This window comes from Microcaecilia unicolor, chromosome 7 (genome assembly GCF_901765095.1).
Source record: "Microcaecilia unicolor chromosome 7, aMicUni1.1, whole genome shotgun sequence".
In the NCBI taxonomy this organism is placed as follows: Eukaryota; Metazoa; Chordata; class Amphibia; order Gymnophiona; family Siphonopidae; genus Microcaecilia; species Microcaecilia unicolor.
The window spans coordinates 177626251-177643840 of record NC_044037.1 but is presented as its reverse complement, the minus strand read 5'-3'; the positions used below and the strand labels follow the sequence as shown (position 1 = coordinate 177643840).

The following is a 17590-nucleotide window of genomic DNA, read 5'->3' as shown; positions in this document are numbered from 1 at the left end:
TCTTGTTTTCTCTTCTTTCTTTTCTCCTATCCTCGCTGATCATCTATTCCTTTTTCTAATAACTCTTCAGTACTGGGAGTGGTTTTTGGACACAGAATTGATACAGAATGCACATTTCATTAGTAGTTACATTAGCCTAACAGAGAAGAAACAGGACCTCTAAGTAGGAAGGGTGTCTAAAGAGAGTAAAAGGAATTCTCTTAACCAAAATTAGTAGAAGTTGCTGTCATTAAGGATTTAGTAGAACCTTACTTTTTGAAAGCTGTGGATGTGTGGAGGAGTAGCCTAGTGGTTACAGCACCAGGCTCACAACTAGGAAAGCACAGTTATCTTATCTTATTCTGGCTCTTATATCCTGCAACTACCTTAGACAGGTTCAACGCTGGTAACAACCAAAAAGAAGTTTGGACATTACCAAGGAATACATACAGCAAATATTGAAAATAACAAACAGCATTGTAACAATCAAAATACAGCCTACATATCCAATAAAATTTCTTGAATAAAAGGTTTTAAAACCTTCATAAACAACCCATAGGCCTGTATTCTTCTTATTTCAAAAGGAAGTGAATTCCACGATTGCAGCTTGATATGAAAAAGAAGATGAAAAGGACCTCTTATCTTTAACCCTAAGAAATGATGGAAAATTTAATAACATTTGTAGTGGAATTAGAAAAGGTGCAGAGAAGGGCGACAAAAATGATAAAGGGGATGGGACGGCTTCCCTATGAGGAAAGGCTGAGGAGAGATTTTGATAGAGGTCTCTAAAATAATAAGTGAAGTGAAACGAGTAGACGTGAATCGCTTGTTTACTCTTCCCAAAAATACTAGGACTAGGGGGCATGCAATGAAGCTACAAAGTAGTAAATTTAAAACAAATCAGAGAAAATAATTCTTCACTCATCATGTAATTAAATTCTGGAATTCATTGCCAGAGAATATAGTAAAAGAAGTTAGCTTAGCAGGGATTTAAAAAGGTTTGGATAACTTCCTAAAAGAAAAGTCCATAAGCTATTCTTAAGGTGGACTTGGGGAAAACCCACTGCTTATTTCTAGGATAAGCAGCATAAAAAATGTTTTACTGTTTTGGGATCTTGCCAGGTACTTGTAACCTGGATTGGCCACTGTTGGAAACAGGATTATGGGCTTTATTGACCTTTGGTCTGTCCCAGTACGGCAACTCTTATGTTCTTACATAATCCTGGTCTCACGTCCCCTGATAGTAACTGAATAGAGGAAACCATATAAAGAGGGACTTGTCCATATAAAATTCTACATACAGTTCAAATTCCATTGCTGCTCCTTGTGATCTTGAGCAAGTCACTTAATCCTCCATTGCTTAATATATATACTCAGATTGTAAGCCCTCTGGGGACAGGGAAATAATTAGTGTAATTCACCTTGCACAACTGCTGAAAACACTGTGAGCTACATCTAAATAAATATTGCATGCATATCAGTCAAATCCAGTGGTGTGCTGGAGTCGGCTTATACCAGCTTGCGAGAGCCATTTGTTAAGTTTTTAAGAATTTTGGGAGCCTGCTGTTAAAGTGGAGGAGTGGCCTAGTGGTTAGGGTGGTGGACTTTGGTCCTGAGGAACTGAGTTTGATTCCCACTTCAGGCACAGGCAGCTCCTTGTGATTCTGGGCAAGTCTCTTAACCCTCCGTTGCCCCATGTAAGCCGCATTGAGCCTGCCATGAGTGGGAAAGCGCGGGGTACAAATGTAACAAAAAAAAAAAAGAAAGTAGGCTCCCTGTGGCTACCTTAACAACTGACTCCCAAAATTTGGGCTCAGGGCCCCTCCTGAACTCCCTTTTACTTTGCTAGCAGGAATACTGAGCCCTGCCAGCCAAATAAATAGATTGCCACCACTTGTTTCCGGCTCTGAGCAGCATGCCAGGACTTCTTGCAGCAGTCCACTTATTTGGCTGGTAGAGCTTGGCATTCCTGCCTGAAAAGATATGCCTAGCAAGCCCACATGGGGGAAGGGAAGGGAGAGAGAAGAATGTGTGCCCCCCCCCCCCCCCCCCCACCCCCCCACATTGCAGGACTGGCTGCTTCTGGAGACAGAGCTCGTTGTTAAAAATTTACCAGCACACCACTGGTCACATCATAAATGCTATATGCGGGTACTCCAGTAAACAGGATGCCAAGAACATGCATAAATGACTAGAATACTGACCCCCGATCCTCTGACTCCAAACCAATATCCCTGGTATCTAGCGGTACCTCCCATTCTGATCTCTAAACCAATAATCCTGGTTTCAATCACGATCCCCTCCCACACACACACCCAGACTCCCCTCCTCCCCACCCTTAGCAGACTTTAAAGAGGCAGGCGCAATACAACACAATATATTTCTTATATTCCGCAATTATCAGGTTAATGGTTCATTGTGGATTACAACAAAAGAAACCTATCAGTAACTAAGAGAATTAAAAGATAACGTGGAGAGGCATTTTCGATATGACATCTAAATCTGATTTTTCATGTTTTGCAAAAACATCTAAATCCGATTTTGGACATTGCAAAAAAACATCCAAAAATCCAGTAGCAAACATGGCCATTTTCAAACCAGGAAAACATCCAACTTTTTGTTTCGAAAATAGCCATTTACTAGATGTTTTTGTGCTTGCTGTGTCTATCTTTTAGGACCATTTTCAAAAAAACAAAAAACAAGCAAGGGAAAAAGCATACAAAAACAAGCTATTAGGATATATTGGGGTGGGGGGGGGGGGGCAGCATTCTTATTAGATTGGTCACACAGATATCCCAGCAGAGCAGTGGAGCACTGCAGTGGACTTCACATAAAAGGTCCCAGGTACAAATCTCACCATTACGCCCTTATTTTGTATGATGAGCCCCCTGCCATTTGGATGACCAGTCTTCCAATTTCCAAAGTTCTTCCTGCAAGTTTTCAAAGTCCTCATGTGTTTTAACAACTTCGCATAGTTTTGTGTTATCTGCAGATTTAATTAACTCACTCATCATTTCCAGATCACTTGTAAATATTTAAATGCCATTGTCAGCGTTTTCTTAAAGCATTTTCTGCAGCATTTACATATATTACGTATATTCAGTGCTTCAGTCCTGATAATAAGCAGCGCTGAATAGACAGTGGTGACTACTGTTAGCTCTACAGACAGTGGGGATGTTCAGCCACTATCTATGTAGCTATGCAGTAGGGGTCGTGTGTGCTAAGGCCACTTTCTACTGCAGCAGTACAAATGGCCGATTTGCCATTTTTTAAATTAATGGACACTTGTGCATGTTGCCATTAGTGCATGCCAAAAAAACAAAAAAACAAACAATCCCATAAAAGTCAGCACGGGCAAGCCAAAGAGTGGGAATGACCAAGGCGATGAATCAAGAAAAAGTATGGCTAAGCCTTTATTGTATATTCACTTGGAGTCAGCACAATCAGAACAACAGGCAAACATTCACTATAACATGGACTCTACACAGTCCATGTTTTGGATTATGCCTTCGTCAGGAGTCCATAGCAGCAGCAAAATTAGGGCAAAGCAGCAACAGTGCAATCTAAAGCATAATGGCGTCTATCTCAAAAGTTGTCACAGTTGTGACTGTATCCTATGCCTACACTCACCTCGCCTCCAGGTGACCAGGCCCTATGTCTGCTGTGGACTGTCTTCTTCCTGTTTCCCAGACATGTTCCAGAGTTCATTCCAGTCCTGGTGTTCCAGCACTTCAGACTTGCCCTGATGTTCCTGCTGCCAAGCCTCCCCTGTGACCTCATCTGTAATTGCTTTTATTAAGCACCTGCAAACTTTTCAGGCTTCCCTTTGCAACAGAGGTCTTCCGAGGAGCTTTCATCTGTGTGTGTTTGTTGCAGTTCCAGCCCTGTAAGTTCTTGTCATGCACGCCTTTTGCTTCAGTTCTATCCTGCTTGTGTTTGCCCTGTTTGTCTTCAGCTTCAGTTCTATCCTGCTTGTGGCTGCCCTGTTTGTCTTCAGCTTCAGTTCTATCTTGCTTGTGGCTGCCCTGTTTGTCTTCAGCTTCAGTTCTACCCTGCTTGTGGCTGCCCTGTTTGTCTTCAGCTTCAGTTCTACCCTACTTGTGTCTGCCCTGTTTGTCTACAGCTTCAGTTCCTCCACTGTTTGTTCCAACCCAGCCAAGCCAAGTCCAATCCAACATCCAGTTCCAGCCAAGCCAAGTCCGTTCCAGTATCTGGTTCCAGCCTCCAGTTCCAGCCAAGTCAAGTCTGTTCCAGCATTTGGTTCCAGCCAAGCCAAGTCCGTTCCAGCCTCCGGTTCCAGCCAAGCCTGTTTAAGAGTCCTGAATCTTGTACTAGCCTGTCTGTGTTCAGCCTCACTTCCTGTTTGGGTGGTTCACCTGCTGCTGCCTGTCCCCGGCAGTGGCCCAAGGGCTCACTACTCCGGACTTCCTTACAGTTGTGACAAAAGTTTACTTCTTTCCACTACCGAGTAAACTTTGGAGATAGATGCTTACTGTGACTTAATCAGTCTCTGGCATTTTAGTTTGCTATAGAATCTAAATTACTGATACACAAAAATATAGCTATTCTAGGAAACACAACTAGACTCTTTTTTTAATCTCAAAGAAGAGGGTTGAGAAAAAGTATCTTTGTGTATCTACCCAGGGCCTAATTTCAACTTGCATGGTTTTGCAGACTGCACTGTTCTCCAGAGCCCTTACATAATCCTACCTTTTTAAAAAGTTATCTAGTTCAGTCTTGAGTTTGCAAATGTGCATGGTATCCTGAGGTGCACACCTCTCAGTTTTATCATAAGTACATAAGTAGTGCCATACTGGGAAAGACCAAAGGTCCATCTAGCCCAGTATCCTGTCACCGACAGTGGCCAATCCAGGTCAAGGGCACCTGGCACGCTCCCCAAACGTAAAAACATTCCAGACAAGTTATACCTAAAAATGCGGAATTTTTCCAAGTCCATTTAATAGCGGTCTATGGACTTGTCCTTTAGGAATCTATCTAACCCCTTTTTAAACTCCGTCAAGCTAACCGCCCGTACCACGTTCTCCGGCAACGAATTCCAGAGTCTAATTACACGTTGGGTGAAGAAACATTTTCTCCGATTCGTTTTAAATTTACCACACTGTAGCTTCAACTCATGCCCTCTAGTCCTAGTATTTTTGGATAGCGTGAACAGTCGCTTCACATCCACCCGATCCATTCCACTCATTATTTTATACACTTCTATCATATCTCCCCTTAGCCGTCTCTTCTCCAAGCTGAAAAGCCCTAGCCTTCTCAGCCTCTCTTCATAGGAAAGTCGTCCCATCCCCACTATCATTTTCGTCGCCTTTCGCTGTACCTTTTCCAATTCTACTATATCTTTTTTGAGATACGGAGACCAGTACTGAACACAATACTCCAGGTGCGGTCGCACCATGGAGCGATACAACGGCATTATAACATCCGCACACCTGGACTCCATACCCTTCCTAATAACACCCAACATTCTATTCGCTTTCCTAGCCGCAGCAGCACACTGAGCAGAAGGTTTCAGCGTATCATCGACGACGACACCCAGATCCCTTTCTTGATCCGTAACTCCTAACGTGGAACCTTGCAAGACGTAGCTATAATTCGGGTTCCTCTTACCCACATGCATCACTTTGCACTTGTCAACATTGAACTTCATCTGCCACTTGCACGCCCATTCTCCCAGTCTCGCAAGGTCCTCCTGTAATCGTTCACATTCCTCCTGCGACTTGACGACCCTGAATAATTTTGTGTCATCGGCGAATTTAATTACCTCACTAGTTATTCCCATCTCTAGGTCATTTATAAATACATTAAAAGCAACGGACCCAGCACAGACCCCTGCGGGACCCCACTAACTACCCTCCTCCACTGAGAATACTGGCCACGCAATCCTACTCTCTGCTTCCTATCTTTCAACCAGTTCTTAATCCATAATAATACCCTACCTCCGATTCCATGACTCTGCAATTTCTTCAGGAGTCTTTCGTGCGGCACTTTGTCAAACGCCTTCTGAAAATCCAGATATACAATATCAACCGGCTCCCCATTGTCCACATGTTTGCTTACCCCCTCAAAAAAATGCATTAGATTGGTGAGGCAAGACTTCCCTTCACTAAATCCGTGCTGACTTTGTCTCATCAGTCCATGTTTTTGTATATGCTCTGCAATTTTATTCTTAATAATAGCCTCCACCATCTTGCCCGGCACCGACGTCAGACTCACCGGTCTATAATTTCCCGGATCTCCTCTGGAACCCTTCTTAAAAATTGGAGTAACATTGGCTACCCTCCAGTCTTCCGGTACTACACTCGATTTTAGGGACAGATTGCATATTTCTAACAGTAGCTCCGCAAGTTCATTTTTTAGTTCTATTAATACTCTGGGATGAATACCATCAGGTCCCGGTGATTTACTACTCTTCAGCTTGCTGAACTGACCCATTACATCCTCCAAGGTTACAGAGAATTTGTTTAGTTTCTCCGACTCCCCCGCTTCAAATATTCTTTCCGGCACCGGTGTCCCCCCCAAATCCTCCTCGGTGAAGACCGAAGCAAAGAATTCATTTAATTTCTCCGCTACGGCTTTGTCCTCCTTGATCGCCCCTTTAACACCATTTTCGTCCAGCGGCCCAACCGACTCTTTGGCCGGTTTCCTGCTTTTAATGTATCTAAAAAAATTTTTACTATGTATTTTTGCTTCCAACGCTAATTTCTTCTCAAAGTCCTTTTTTGCCCTCCTTATCTCCGCTTTGCATTTGGCTTGGCATTCCTTATGATCTATCCTGTTACTTTCAGTTGGTTCTCTTCTCCACTTTCTGAAGGATTGTTTTTTGGCTCTAATGATTTCCTTTATCTTACTGTTTAGCCACGCCGGCTGACGTTTAGTCTTTTTTCCCTTTTTTCTAATACGTGGAATATATTTGTCCTGAACCTCCAGGATGGTGTTTTTAAACAGCATCCACGCCTGATGCAAGTTTTTTACTCTGCGAGCTGCTCCTTTCAGTCTTTTTTTCACCATTTTTCCTTCAGCATAAATTTGACACAGCCAGTTAAATACTTTCCTGTATACTGTATTCTTATTTCTAGCATTACTGAAGCTTCTGAAATGGAAAAACTATTATGTAACTTGAGAGGAAAAAAACCTTTAATAGCTAAAAAGCAAATGAGAATCATACAAATTTCAGGGTGAGAAGTATTCACTGGAACCAATAATGACGAGACGTTGTTTTTATTTCCACTGAGACACTCATTGCAATGCCTATAGTATTGCCTCATATTTCAACTTTGAAGGCCTACATGCCCTTTGAATTAATAGGCAATGATATATTAGAAAATTCCTTGTTGTAAAATGTATTATTTAATTGCAAAACACTGCTGCTAGACCGCAAACGGGCAATGGTTAGAAGGCATTTTACAGTACTGTAATTACCTTGTCCTTGATATTCCCTTGATAATTGGTTTCAGCCATCCCTGTCTCGGTATCCAGTTGGAAAATATTTCTGTGATGAAAAAGAAACAGAGGGAATTTTTTTTTAATTTCCCATTTTCACTATGCTATTTTTATAAATTCCCAGCCACAACATGGAATTTCTTCTGTCACACAAGTAAGCCCTTGGTTCCTAAAATTTAATTTAATACACTCATATTACACCCAACTATCAATTCAGGGCAAATTACAGCAATAAACATAATAAGAATATAATAATATTCCCCCAGATTACAATCATAGCAAACATAAAAATATACCTACCTCAAACTAATAAATTTAAATTATCTTAAATATCATAATCCATGACACCAGACTTCAGCTTTATCTCTTGAACAGTGAACTCAGTGCGTACTCAAATATTTTGTATTTTGTTTTTAAATGCCAGCAAAATAATACATAATTCTTAATGTTTCTTAAAAAGGCTGGAAGAGAGTTCCATAGTTCAGCCCATTTGTCTAATAATGTCTGTTGTTCTGTAGATGTCAACCAACAAATATGTCTAGAAAGTCTGACTAATTTCAGTTCATAAACTGTACAAAGACTTCTTTGAGTAGTGGCATATTTAGAGTAGGTACATCGTGGCATACGCACCTCCTGTCAGACCTAGGCCCCCTCCCCACCTTAAAACTCTCTCGCTTGAGTCTTCACCTGGGTAGCGTGCCTGCCTGCAGCCTGCTCTGGAATTTCCTCCCTGAGGGCGGGACAGTTCAGGGAGGAAGTCTCGGAGCAGGCCAAAGGTAGTTGAGTGCCGCTGCCACGGTGAAGACTCAAGCCAAGAGAGTTTAAAAGTGGTGAGGGGGGGGCGATGGAAATGAAAACAGGGGCGGCATGGGGGGGGGGAGGTGGAGACGGAGATGGGGGTAGTGCAGAGGAGGGGCAAGGGGGATGGGGGAGAAGCACCCTATAAAAAGTTCCTGGCTACTGTCTTTGAGGAAAATATATTATCGCAAAATCCTTAAGATAACTTGGACATAAACCATACAGTATTTTAAAATGAAAAGTTAAAATTTTAAACTCAATCCTAGCAATCAATGGTAGGCAGTGAAGTTGGGTCAGATAAGGTATCATATGATCATTCCTCCTCCCACTCAAAATCAGCTTAGCTGCAGCATTGTGAATAGCTTGCAACCTATTAAGTTGTTTCTGAGGGAGGCCCATAAAAAGCATTTTACAATAATCTAATGGTTTGACCAGCAGAGACTGGATAACCAATTAAAAATGTCTCGCACATCTAGATAACGTTTAAGCCTTTGTAACATTATTAACTCAAAGAAACATTTTTGTACGATACTGCTAATATAAGGTTCCATGGTCAACCCAGAATCAAGAAGAACTCCTAAGAGTTTTATTTCTGATTGAATTAGTACCTCTGAACCAGCTAAACCTCTTTATGATTCTCTGCCCACAGAACGTTTTCAGTTTCAGTCAGTTTTCAGTTTAAAGAAACTGAATTCCATAAAATTTTCTCCTTAGTTGGTTTTGCAAGAGATTAGGATTGTCACCTCTCAGATCAAATTATAGCATTCCAAGCACACGTCTACTGCTTGAGTCTTGCACACAATACCATCAGATTTAGTTCAGGAGCTATAGCCATGGAAAGCTATGGTTATAATTTTCATTTGATTACTTTGGTCATTGTCTTCATGGCATTACCTTTGCAATTGCTTTGCAAGACTCTATTACTGTTGAGTGATTAAATTGTAATATGTAATTCAAAAATGGAATGAGATTTTCTTTTACAACCATTACAGTACATTGGAATCTATTTACTAACATGCAATAACACATGTTATTTACCACAGCTTCCATTGTGTCTAATGAGATCTATTCACTAATAGAAGAAGCAAACCAAGCACTTCCACAAAAATAATCAAGAAAAAGCAAAACGGGTGGAAGTGACCACACTAACCCCCCGTTTACTAAGCCACACAACAATGACGACCCAGCCCATTCAAAGTGAATGAGCTATGTCAGCATTAGCGCACGACAGCTGCTAGTACGGAATAGTAACGTAGTAAATGACGACAGATACAGACCTGTACGATCCATCCAGTCTGCCCAACAAGATAAACTAATTTTACTTGATATGCGATACTTTATATATTATTATTATTTATTATTATTTGTTACATTTGTATCCCACATTTTCCCACATATTTGCAGGCTCAATGTGGCTTACATAATACCGTGAAGGCATTCGCCAAATCCGGTACGGGATAGGTACAAAATGTTGTATTGGGATAGGGAAGATATGTTGTAATGGGATAGGGAAGATAAGATTCAATCAAGTTGGGTTGAGGTAAAAGAGTTCATTAATGTCCAATACGATCTTTAATAGTGAAGTGTTGCAGGGTTGAGTCATTTAAGTTGGGTCATTCGGATGTGCCCTTCCGAATAGGTGAGTCTTTAATGACTTTCTGAATTTTAGGTAATCATAAGTTGTTTTCACCGCTTGTGGCAATGCGTTCCACAGGCGCGTGCCTATGTAAGAGAAGTTGGACCCGAGTTTGATTTGTCCTTGCCATTCTCAGGACACAGACCGTATAAGTCTGCCCAGCACTCTTCTTGTACTAAAAGTTCTGAAGCTAACATCAAAGCCCCTTAAAATTTACACTCAAGCCCATCCCTATCTATTCAGTCACAATCAGGGTGTAGACCATAGAAGTCTGCCCAGCACCAGTTTTGCTTCCCAATTACCAGTGTTGCCACCCAATTTCCACTAAGATTCCGTGGATCCATTCCTTCTAAACAGAACTCCTTTGTGTTTATCCCACGCATGTTTTAATTCCATTACCGTTTTCATCTCCAGCACCTCCCGCAGGAGGGCATTCCATGTATCCACCACCCTCTCTGTGAAAAAATACTTCTTGACATTACTCCTGAGTCTGCTCCCCTTCAACCTCAATTCATGTCCTCTAGTTCTACCACCTTCCCGTCTCCAGAAAATGTTCATTTGCTGATTAATACCTTTCAAATATTTGAACATCTGTATCATGTCACCCCTGTTTCTCCTTTCCTCCAAAGTATACATGTTCAGGTCAGCAAGTCTCTCCTTGTACGGTTTGCAACATAAATCCCATACCATTTTCGTAGCTTTTCTTTGCACTGCTTCCAGTTTTTTTACATCCTTAGCTAGATATGACTTCCAAAACTGAACACAATACTCCAAGTGGGGCCTCACGAATGACTTGTAGAGGGACATCAACATCTCCTTTCTTCTGCTAGTTATACCCCTTTCTATGCAGCCTAGTATCCTTCTGGCCATGGCCATCGCCTTGTCACATTGTTTCTTCACCTTCAGATCCTCGGACACCAACACCTCAAGGTCTCTCTCCTGAATCGAGCTTACTAATCTCTCCCCTCCTATCCAGTATCTCTCTTTTGGGTTTCTGCACTCCAAGTGCATCACTCTACACTTCTTGGCATTAAATTTTAACTTGGCAATAAATTTTGCTGAATTGGAGCAGCACAGGCCTGGTGGAATCGGAGACATTGGTTTGATCTTCAGATAAGTGCTGGGAGGCTGTTGCACCTAAGTTGTAGATCTGAGACGTAGTGGCAATTAGGAGACAGGATTGAACATTGCACAAAATTACAGTAGATAGAATTGTGTCCTGTATATATGCACAAGTTTGTCACTTGGACTTTTCAGCGAACACTCAAGCATAGAAAAACTGTGGAGTTTCTTTCAGGCAAGATGATGGTATACCAAGCCCATGCCTTATAGCTGAAAGTATTGGCTGGCTGGGTGGTATTACTGATGCCTTTTTTCTCCACTAGTTGGTGACTGGGTACCGCTTGTGAGTCAGAGTTACATCGGGTGCATTTATAAATAGTAGTACATTTATAGCCTTGTAGCTATAAGATTGGATTGTCATATTAAATTTTAACTACCAGACCCTCGACCATTCTTCTAATGTTCGGAGATCCCTTCTCATCATTTCTGCTCCCCCCAGGGTATCGACTCTATTGGCTATTTTCATGTCATCCACAAAAAGGCAAACCTTTCCTTCCAACCCTTCAGCAATATCACCCACAAATATAATAAACGGAATAGGCCCCAGCCCCAACCCCTGAGGAACTCCACTCCTCACCTTCCTTTCCTCCGAGCGGAGGGGGGGTAAGTAAACAGGGGGGGGGGTAAGTCTGTTCCATAATAAAATCAGCATATCTTTGGACTATGCCAGTGTTCCCAAACCTGGTCCTGGAGGCACACCAGCCAGTCAGGTTTTCAGGATATCCACAATGAATATTCATGAGTGAGATTTGCATGCAGTGGAGGCAGTGCATGCAAATCTCACTCATGAATATTCATTGTGGATACCCTGAAAACCTGACTGGCTGGGGTGCCTCCAGGACCAGGTTTGGGAACCACTGGACTACGCGGTTGGTTTCTGCGCGACAGCGTCTTATGGTACTTTCACTCTAGGCAGTGGTGTGCTGGAGCCGGCTCGCTCCGGCTCACAAGATCCGGTTGTTAAATTTTGGCCGGACTTACGAGCCGGTTGTTGGAAAGGGCGAGCCAGCTCTCCCTCCCTCCACCCTCCGGATCCGGTCCCTCACCGATCCTACCTTGACTATCGAATTCTTCGGGGCAGGCAGTGTTGCCTACCCGCTGCTATCACTGACTTTCCTCCGCCGCCTGTTTGCGCTTTAAAAATGGCCGCCGAGACTTCCAGAGGCGGCCTCGCGAGACTTCTGTAAGTCTCGGCGGCCATTTTGAAGCGCGATCGGGCAGCGGAGGAAAGTCAGCGATGGCAGCAGGCAGGCAACACTGCCTGCCCCGAAGAATTTGATGGCCAAGGTAGGGTCGGTGAGGGAGGGAGGGAGGAAGCAGGAGAATTTGCGGAACAAGTCGGGAGGGGGTGGCAGGGGAGAGAAGGGAGCTGCTGGCCATGGGTGGATGGAGGGCAGGGGAGAGAAGGGAGCTGCTGGCCATGGGTGGATGGAGGGCAGGGGAGAGAAGGGAGCTGCTGGCCATGGGTGGATGGAGGGCAGGGGAGAGAAGGGAGCTGCTGGCCATGGGTGGATGGAGGGCAGGGGAGAGAAGGGAGCTGCTGGCCATGGTGGATGGAGGGCAGGGGAGAGAAGGGAGCTGCTGGTCATGGGTGGATGGAGGGCAGGGGAGCGAAGGGTCGTTGGCCATGGGTGGATGGAGGGCAGGGGAGAGAAGGGTCGCTGGCCATGGGTGCATGCAGGGGAGAGGAGGGTCACTGCTGGCCATGGGTGGATGGAGGGCAGGAGAGAGAAGGGTCGCTGGCCATGGGTGAATGGAGGGCAGGGGGAGAGGAGGGGAGAGAGAATAAATGCTGGACATAGATGGAGGGGAGGGAAGAGTGAGGAAGGAGATAAGATAAGGGAAAAGGAAGAAAGGAGAAAAACTGCACATGGATGAAGAAAATAGGCAGAAGGTGAGGACCAGAAATGAAGAAGGAAGGAGGAAAGTAAAAGAAATAAATGGAAAGGAAGCCCTGGAAACGGAGTTAGGAGGACAGATAGCAGCAGAATTGGATACTGGGCCAGCACGATCAGAAAAAGAGTCACCAGACAACAAAGGTAGAAAAAATCATTTTATTTTCATTATAGTGTTTGGAATATGTTCACTTTGAGAATCAGGTGCTCAACATTAAAAGTTTATATTTATTTACTTATTTATGGCATTTTATCCCACATTAAACATGAATTAGATTGGAACCTGGGATCATTTAATTTTTTTTTTCCTGGAGAGAGTAATGCATTGCCCCCCCCCCCCCCCCCCCCGCCACCCACTGGCTATAGCCAGCTCTGCAATTTTGGGGAGCGCAGAGTTGGACGGGGGGGCGCAGAGGTGGACGGGGGGGGGGGCGCAGTTGTGGACGGGGGGCACAGTGGTGGACGGGGGGGGGGGGGGGGCGCCGAAGTGGACCGGGGAGAGAGCCTGTTGTTAAAAATTTACCAGCACACCACTGAATCTAGGTGACATTATTAACAGTGCGTCCTATTTGTGTGGAAAATTTGTGCTATACATTAAAGGACTTCTGAGGAAGGCTCAATTGCTGAAACATGGCCTGTGTAGGGTCTATCTGAACAGCACATGACTTGTAAGACTGACTGCTGGTTTTATATGAACTAAATTTTGAGACTGAGCACCTGCGAACACAAGATGTATACAGCACATGCATTACAAGTTGTGTTGGTGCATCTATTGCATTTGAACTTATTTTAAGACCTTATGGGTAAATAAACTTTTTTACTCATTTTATCCTGGAACAGACTTAGTGTGGTCACTTCCACCCTTACTGCTTCTTCTCACCTATTCACTAATAACACTAGCAGCACACAACACGCACCACATGTTAACAAATATGCCACTAGAACACTGCATAGTAGTATAATCTTCCATTTTCTATGAAACATTAACATTTGATGTAAAACAGATTCTTGGCTTAGCTTTCTTGTATAAGCTATAAGAGTGTATTGTTTTGGCTGTCCTGGGTCCTATTAAAGGATTACAATAAAAGTTGAGATTCAAGAGATGAGGAGTATAGCTGAGAGAGACTTGTATTGCCCTTCTCATAATGCTATCAAGATGCAGTGACACCGTGAATCTCTGCATACTTTATTATGCTTTCCTGCATATAACACCTTATCATATCAAGTATCTTTGTTTATTTTGTCTTTCTTTTTAATTCTACCAATGTTTGACACCTCATAATATGTGAAACTGTAGATCAGTTTTAATAAGCTGTGCTTCTCTTTATTAACAGATATGTTTGATAAAAATTCACAGGACCGATATTCAGCCAGCAACAATCAGTGATTTGCTGACCATCACTGGCGTTAAACCCAGAATTCAATGCCAGGCCATGTCTGGGCACCAGCATGGCTAATACATAACCGGTTAAGTGCGATATTCAGCACTTACTTAGCTATGGGTTATCACAACGATAGGACTGACTTTTATGCGGCCCTATTTATGCGGTTAGCCTGGCCTGTTAAGTGCTGAATATTGGCAATTGTTTTTTTCCTAGTGTTTTTCCTTCTCCCCTGTCTCTCTTTCACATCAGCTATTGTAGTTCCTCCCTTGCTCATATCATGTCGGTATGTCCTTTTAGATCATTGTGTGTATACTTTGTTTTCTGTTTTTCTTTCCCTATTAGATTGTAAGCCACCTAGATGCCAGGGGCATAGCCAGACCTTGAGGTGGGAGGGGGCCAGAGCCCAAGGTGAGGGGGCACATTTTGGTCACCGCCCTGCCGCCGCCTCCCTCCGCCGCCCACTGCTGCCACTATATATTTTGGCTGGCAGGGGTCCCCAAACCCCACCAGTTGAAGACTTCATCCAGCGCTGGTCTCCGGTGCCACCGCACTGCCTGCCCTGCTCTCTCGTCCCCTCATGTCCAGCACACTCCTTTAGTGAAACTCAGCATGCTCAATTTCACTAAAAGGAAGGTGCCCGACGTGAGGGGAAGAGAAAACAAGGCAGGCAATGTGGCGGCGCCACGCCAGATCAGCACTGGATGAAGTCTTCAGCTGGAGGGTGTTGGGGCACCCTGCCAGCCAACCAGGGGCCCAGAGCAAATTAGGGGGGGCCCAGGCCCCCATGGCCCCACCAAGCTACACCACTGCTAGACGCACATTTGATAGGCGGGATAGAAAGTTCTTAATAAACTTGACTCCACCCCTGGAACACCCCCAAAGGTGCCAGTTTTCAGTTCAGCGCTAACCAGTTATTTTCAGTGCCTCAAACAGGTGACTAAACCAGCCAGGAGCCATTTCTGGTCGGTTAAATCACTTTGAATATCAACCCCCCCCCCCCCCCCCCCCCCCACATACACACACACACATTTATAAAATTGAATTCTGAAGAGCAAACTGCTGGAAATGCGTGGAAGCAATTAACAACAGCACCCACAAAGGGAGTCACAGGCTACATGCAATAATCACACCTACAAGTAGGATTTGGGAGGTAAGTATACTGGATTCCAGAGGGTACTGTTTCCTTTTACTCCATACTGAGGACTGTCACGGTGATGGCTGCATTTTAGAGGAAAGGCAGTCATCAACAAAAGTCCACTGCGCATCTAAGCTTCAGATTGAAGCTTCACATTAAACAGTGAACAGTATTAAGAAAAGCACAACTTTGGCTCAGGTCTTAAAGTTTAAACTATGCTAAATCCTAGAGAGTGGGAGCCATGCCTGCTTTCCAGTAGCAGAGTAAAACACTCCTCAGGCACCAAGAGGTCAATTTTCAGCGGTGGCGCCATTTAAATTAATACATATATTCAGTGTCATTATAGGGGCAATTCTACAACCGGGCACTTCTGTTTAGGAACCCCAAAGACACACAATAGGAGCCTATTCTATAACAGAAACTGGGAGGCTAATATTCAGTCCAGCGTAGGCAGGCCGGCTGTGTCCTGCATTGGTGCTGAGCATAGATATTCAATGCCAGGCTGTTTCCGGTGACCAGTGTTGAATATCCAGGGGTATTTTTTGGCTGGCTTAAACTTAACCAGCAAAGTAAATAATCAGCACTGTTAAGTTTATAGTGGCCAAAGATAGGACTACTATTTATGCAGTCTGATTTGGCCGCTAAACTCAGCCGGCGAACCACTGAATATTCATGGCTAGCCAGTTATATCACGCAATATAGCCTGTTAGCCACTTAGGAGATTCTATATATGGTGCCTAAAAAATCAGCGCTGAAATCAGTGCTAAGTGTATTCTATAATCGGCACCAAGATTTAGGCGCCGATTATAGAATACGCTTAGTTGATATTTCAGCGCCGATATCTGTGCGCCATCCATTTACGCCAATGAAAACCTGGGGTAAATCTCTGAACATAAATATAGGCACATACGGCACATAGGCACCTAAATTTTGGAAGGCCCACAAAACTCCCATAACCAGGTCCCTTTTTGTCTCCACACTTTAGAAGTTCGGCACACATCGTTGCAGAATACGCTTAGCGAGTTGTGCGCCTACATTCTAATCAGTGCCAATTAGTGCTCATTATTGCTTGTTAAATGCTGATATCAGTGCTCATTAGCTTAAGCACTGTTATGAGCGCTCATGCACTGATTAGCTTGTTAAGCCAATTAAGTTACACACGGTGTTACAGAATCCGTGTCTATTTTGGCGCCTAAATCTAAGCATACTATATAGAATCCAGGGGTAAGAGGAAGAATCTATATATGGCGCCTAAAAAATCAGCCCTGAAATCAGTGCCAAGCGTATTCTTTAATTGGTGCCTAGTTGATATTTCAGCGTCTAAATCTACACACATCCATTTACACCAACGAAAATGTGGCATACATCCCAGCATGTAGATTTAGGCGCACTGGGCCATATCCTATAACTAGGCGCATAAATTTTGAAATGCCCATGCCACACCCATATCCCTGCCCATAACCATACCCCTTTTGCATGAGTATTTGCCTGTGTGCATTAGAAGTTCAGCAACCATCATTACAGAATACACTTAGCGAGCTGTGCACCTAAATTCTAATCAGTGCTAATTTGTGCTCATTTTTGCTTAAGTGCTGTTATCAGCGCTCATTAGATTGTTAAGCTTGTTAAATTACATGCATTGTTATAGAATCCGTGCCAGTTTTGGCAGAGGCGCTAGTGGCGAGCATAGGGCTATGGCCTTGCACATGGCTTCATTTTTGTTGCAGCCAAGTCGGGAGGCAGCGGCTCGAACAAGGAGGTTGAAGTAAAAATGTTGAAAGCCATTGAGGCATATTTTCAAAGCACTTTGGGAGGCTAAGTTCCATATGTTTCTATGGAACTTTGGGAGGCTAAGTGCTTTGAAATTAAGCCTCATTGTCTCCCTCCCTTTCCTCTGAAATGCCATTATCCTCATTTACCTAAAACAAAGCAAGCAAATCTAGGAGCTGCTCCATCCATGTTGTTTTTTTACTGTTGGTAGCATTTTTATTTGATCTTCTTACTAACTTATTTCTTCTTCTTGTGCAGCATACGGATGTATACAGAGGAAGTTTGGTTTCATCGGTTAGAGTATTACTTTGTTCTAAACTGTAAATCGTGTCATTTGGAGAGGCTGGTTATAGGGACTCCCTGTATTCATGCAGAGATGTTTTCAGGTTCTTAATAATCAATCAAACTT

At 43.5% G+C, this 17590-nt stretch overlaps 1 protein-coding gene across 1 annotated transcript in view; it reads right to left on the bottom strand.

The window, feature by feature from the left end:
* LOC115474292 (SPATS2-like protein) overlaps window positions 1-17590 on the bottom strand; it is a 159496-nt gene that overhangs the window by 109182 nt on the left and 32724 nt on the right. Inside the window, exon 2 of the mRNA XM_030209700.1 lies at window positions 7420-7489. Within this exon, the coding sequence (XP_030065560.1) occupies window positions 7420-7458 (39 nt within the window). The 5' untranslated portion in view covers window positions 7459-7489. The remainder of the gene's footprint in view (window positions 1-7419; window positions 7490-17590) is intronic.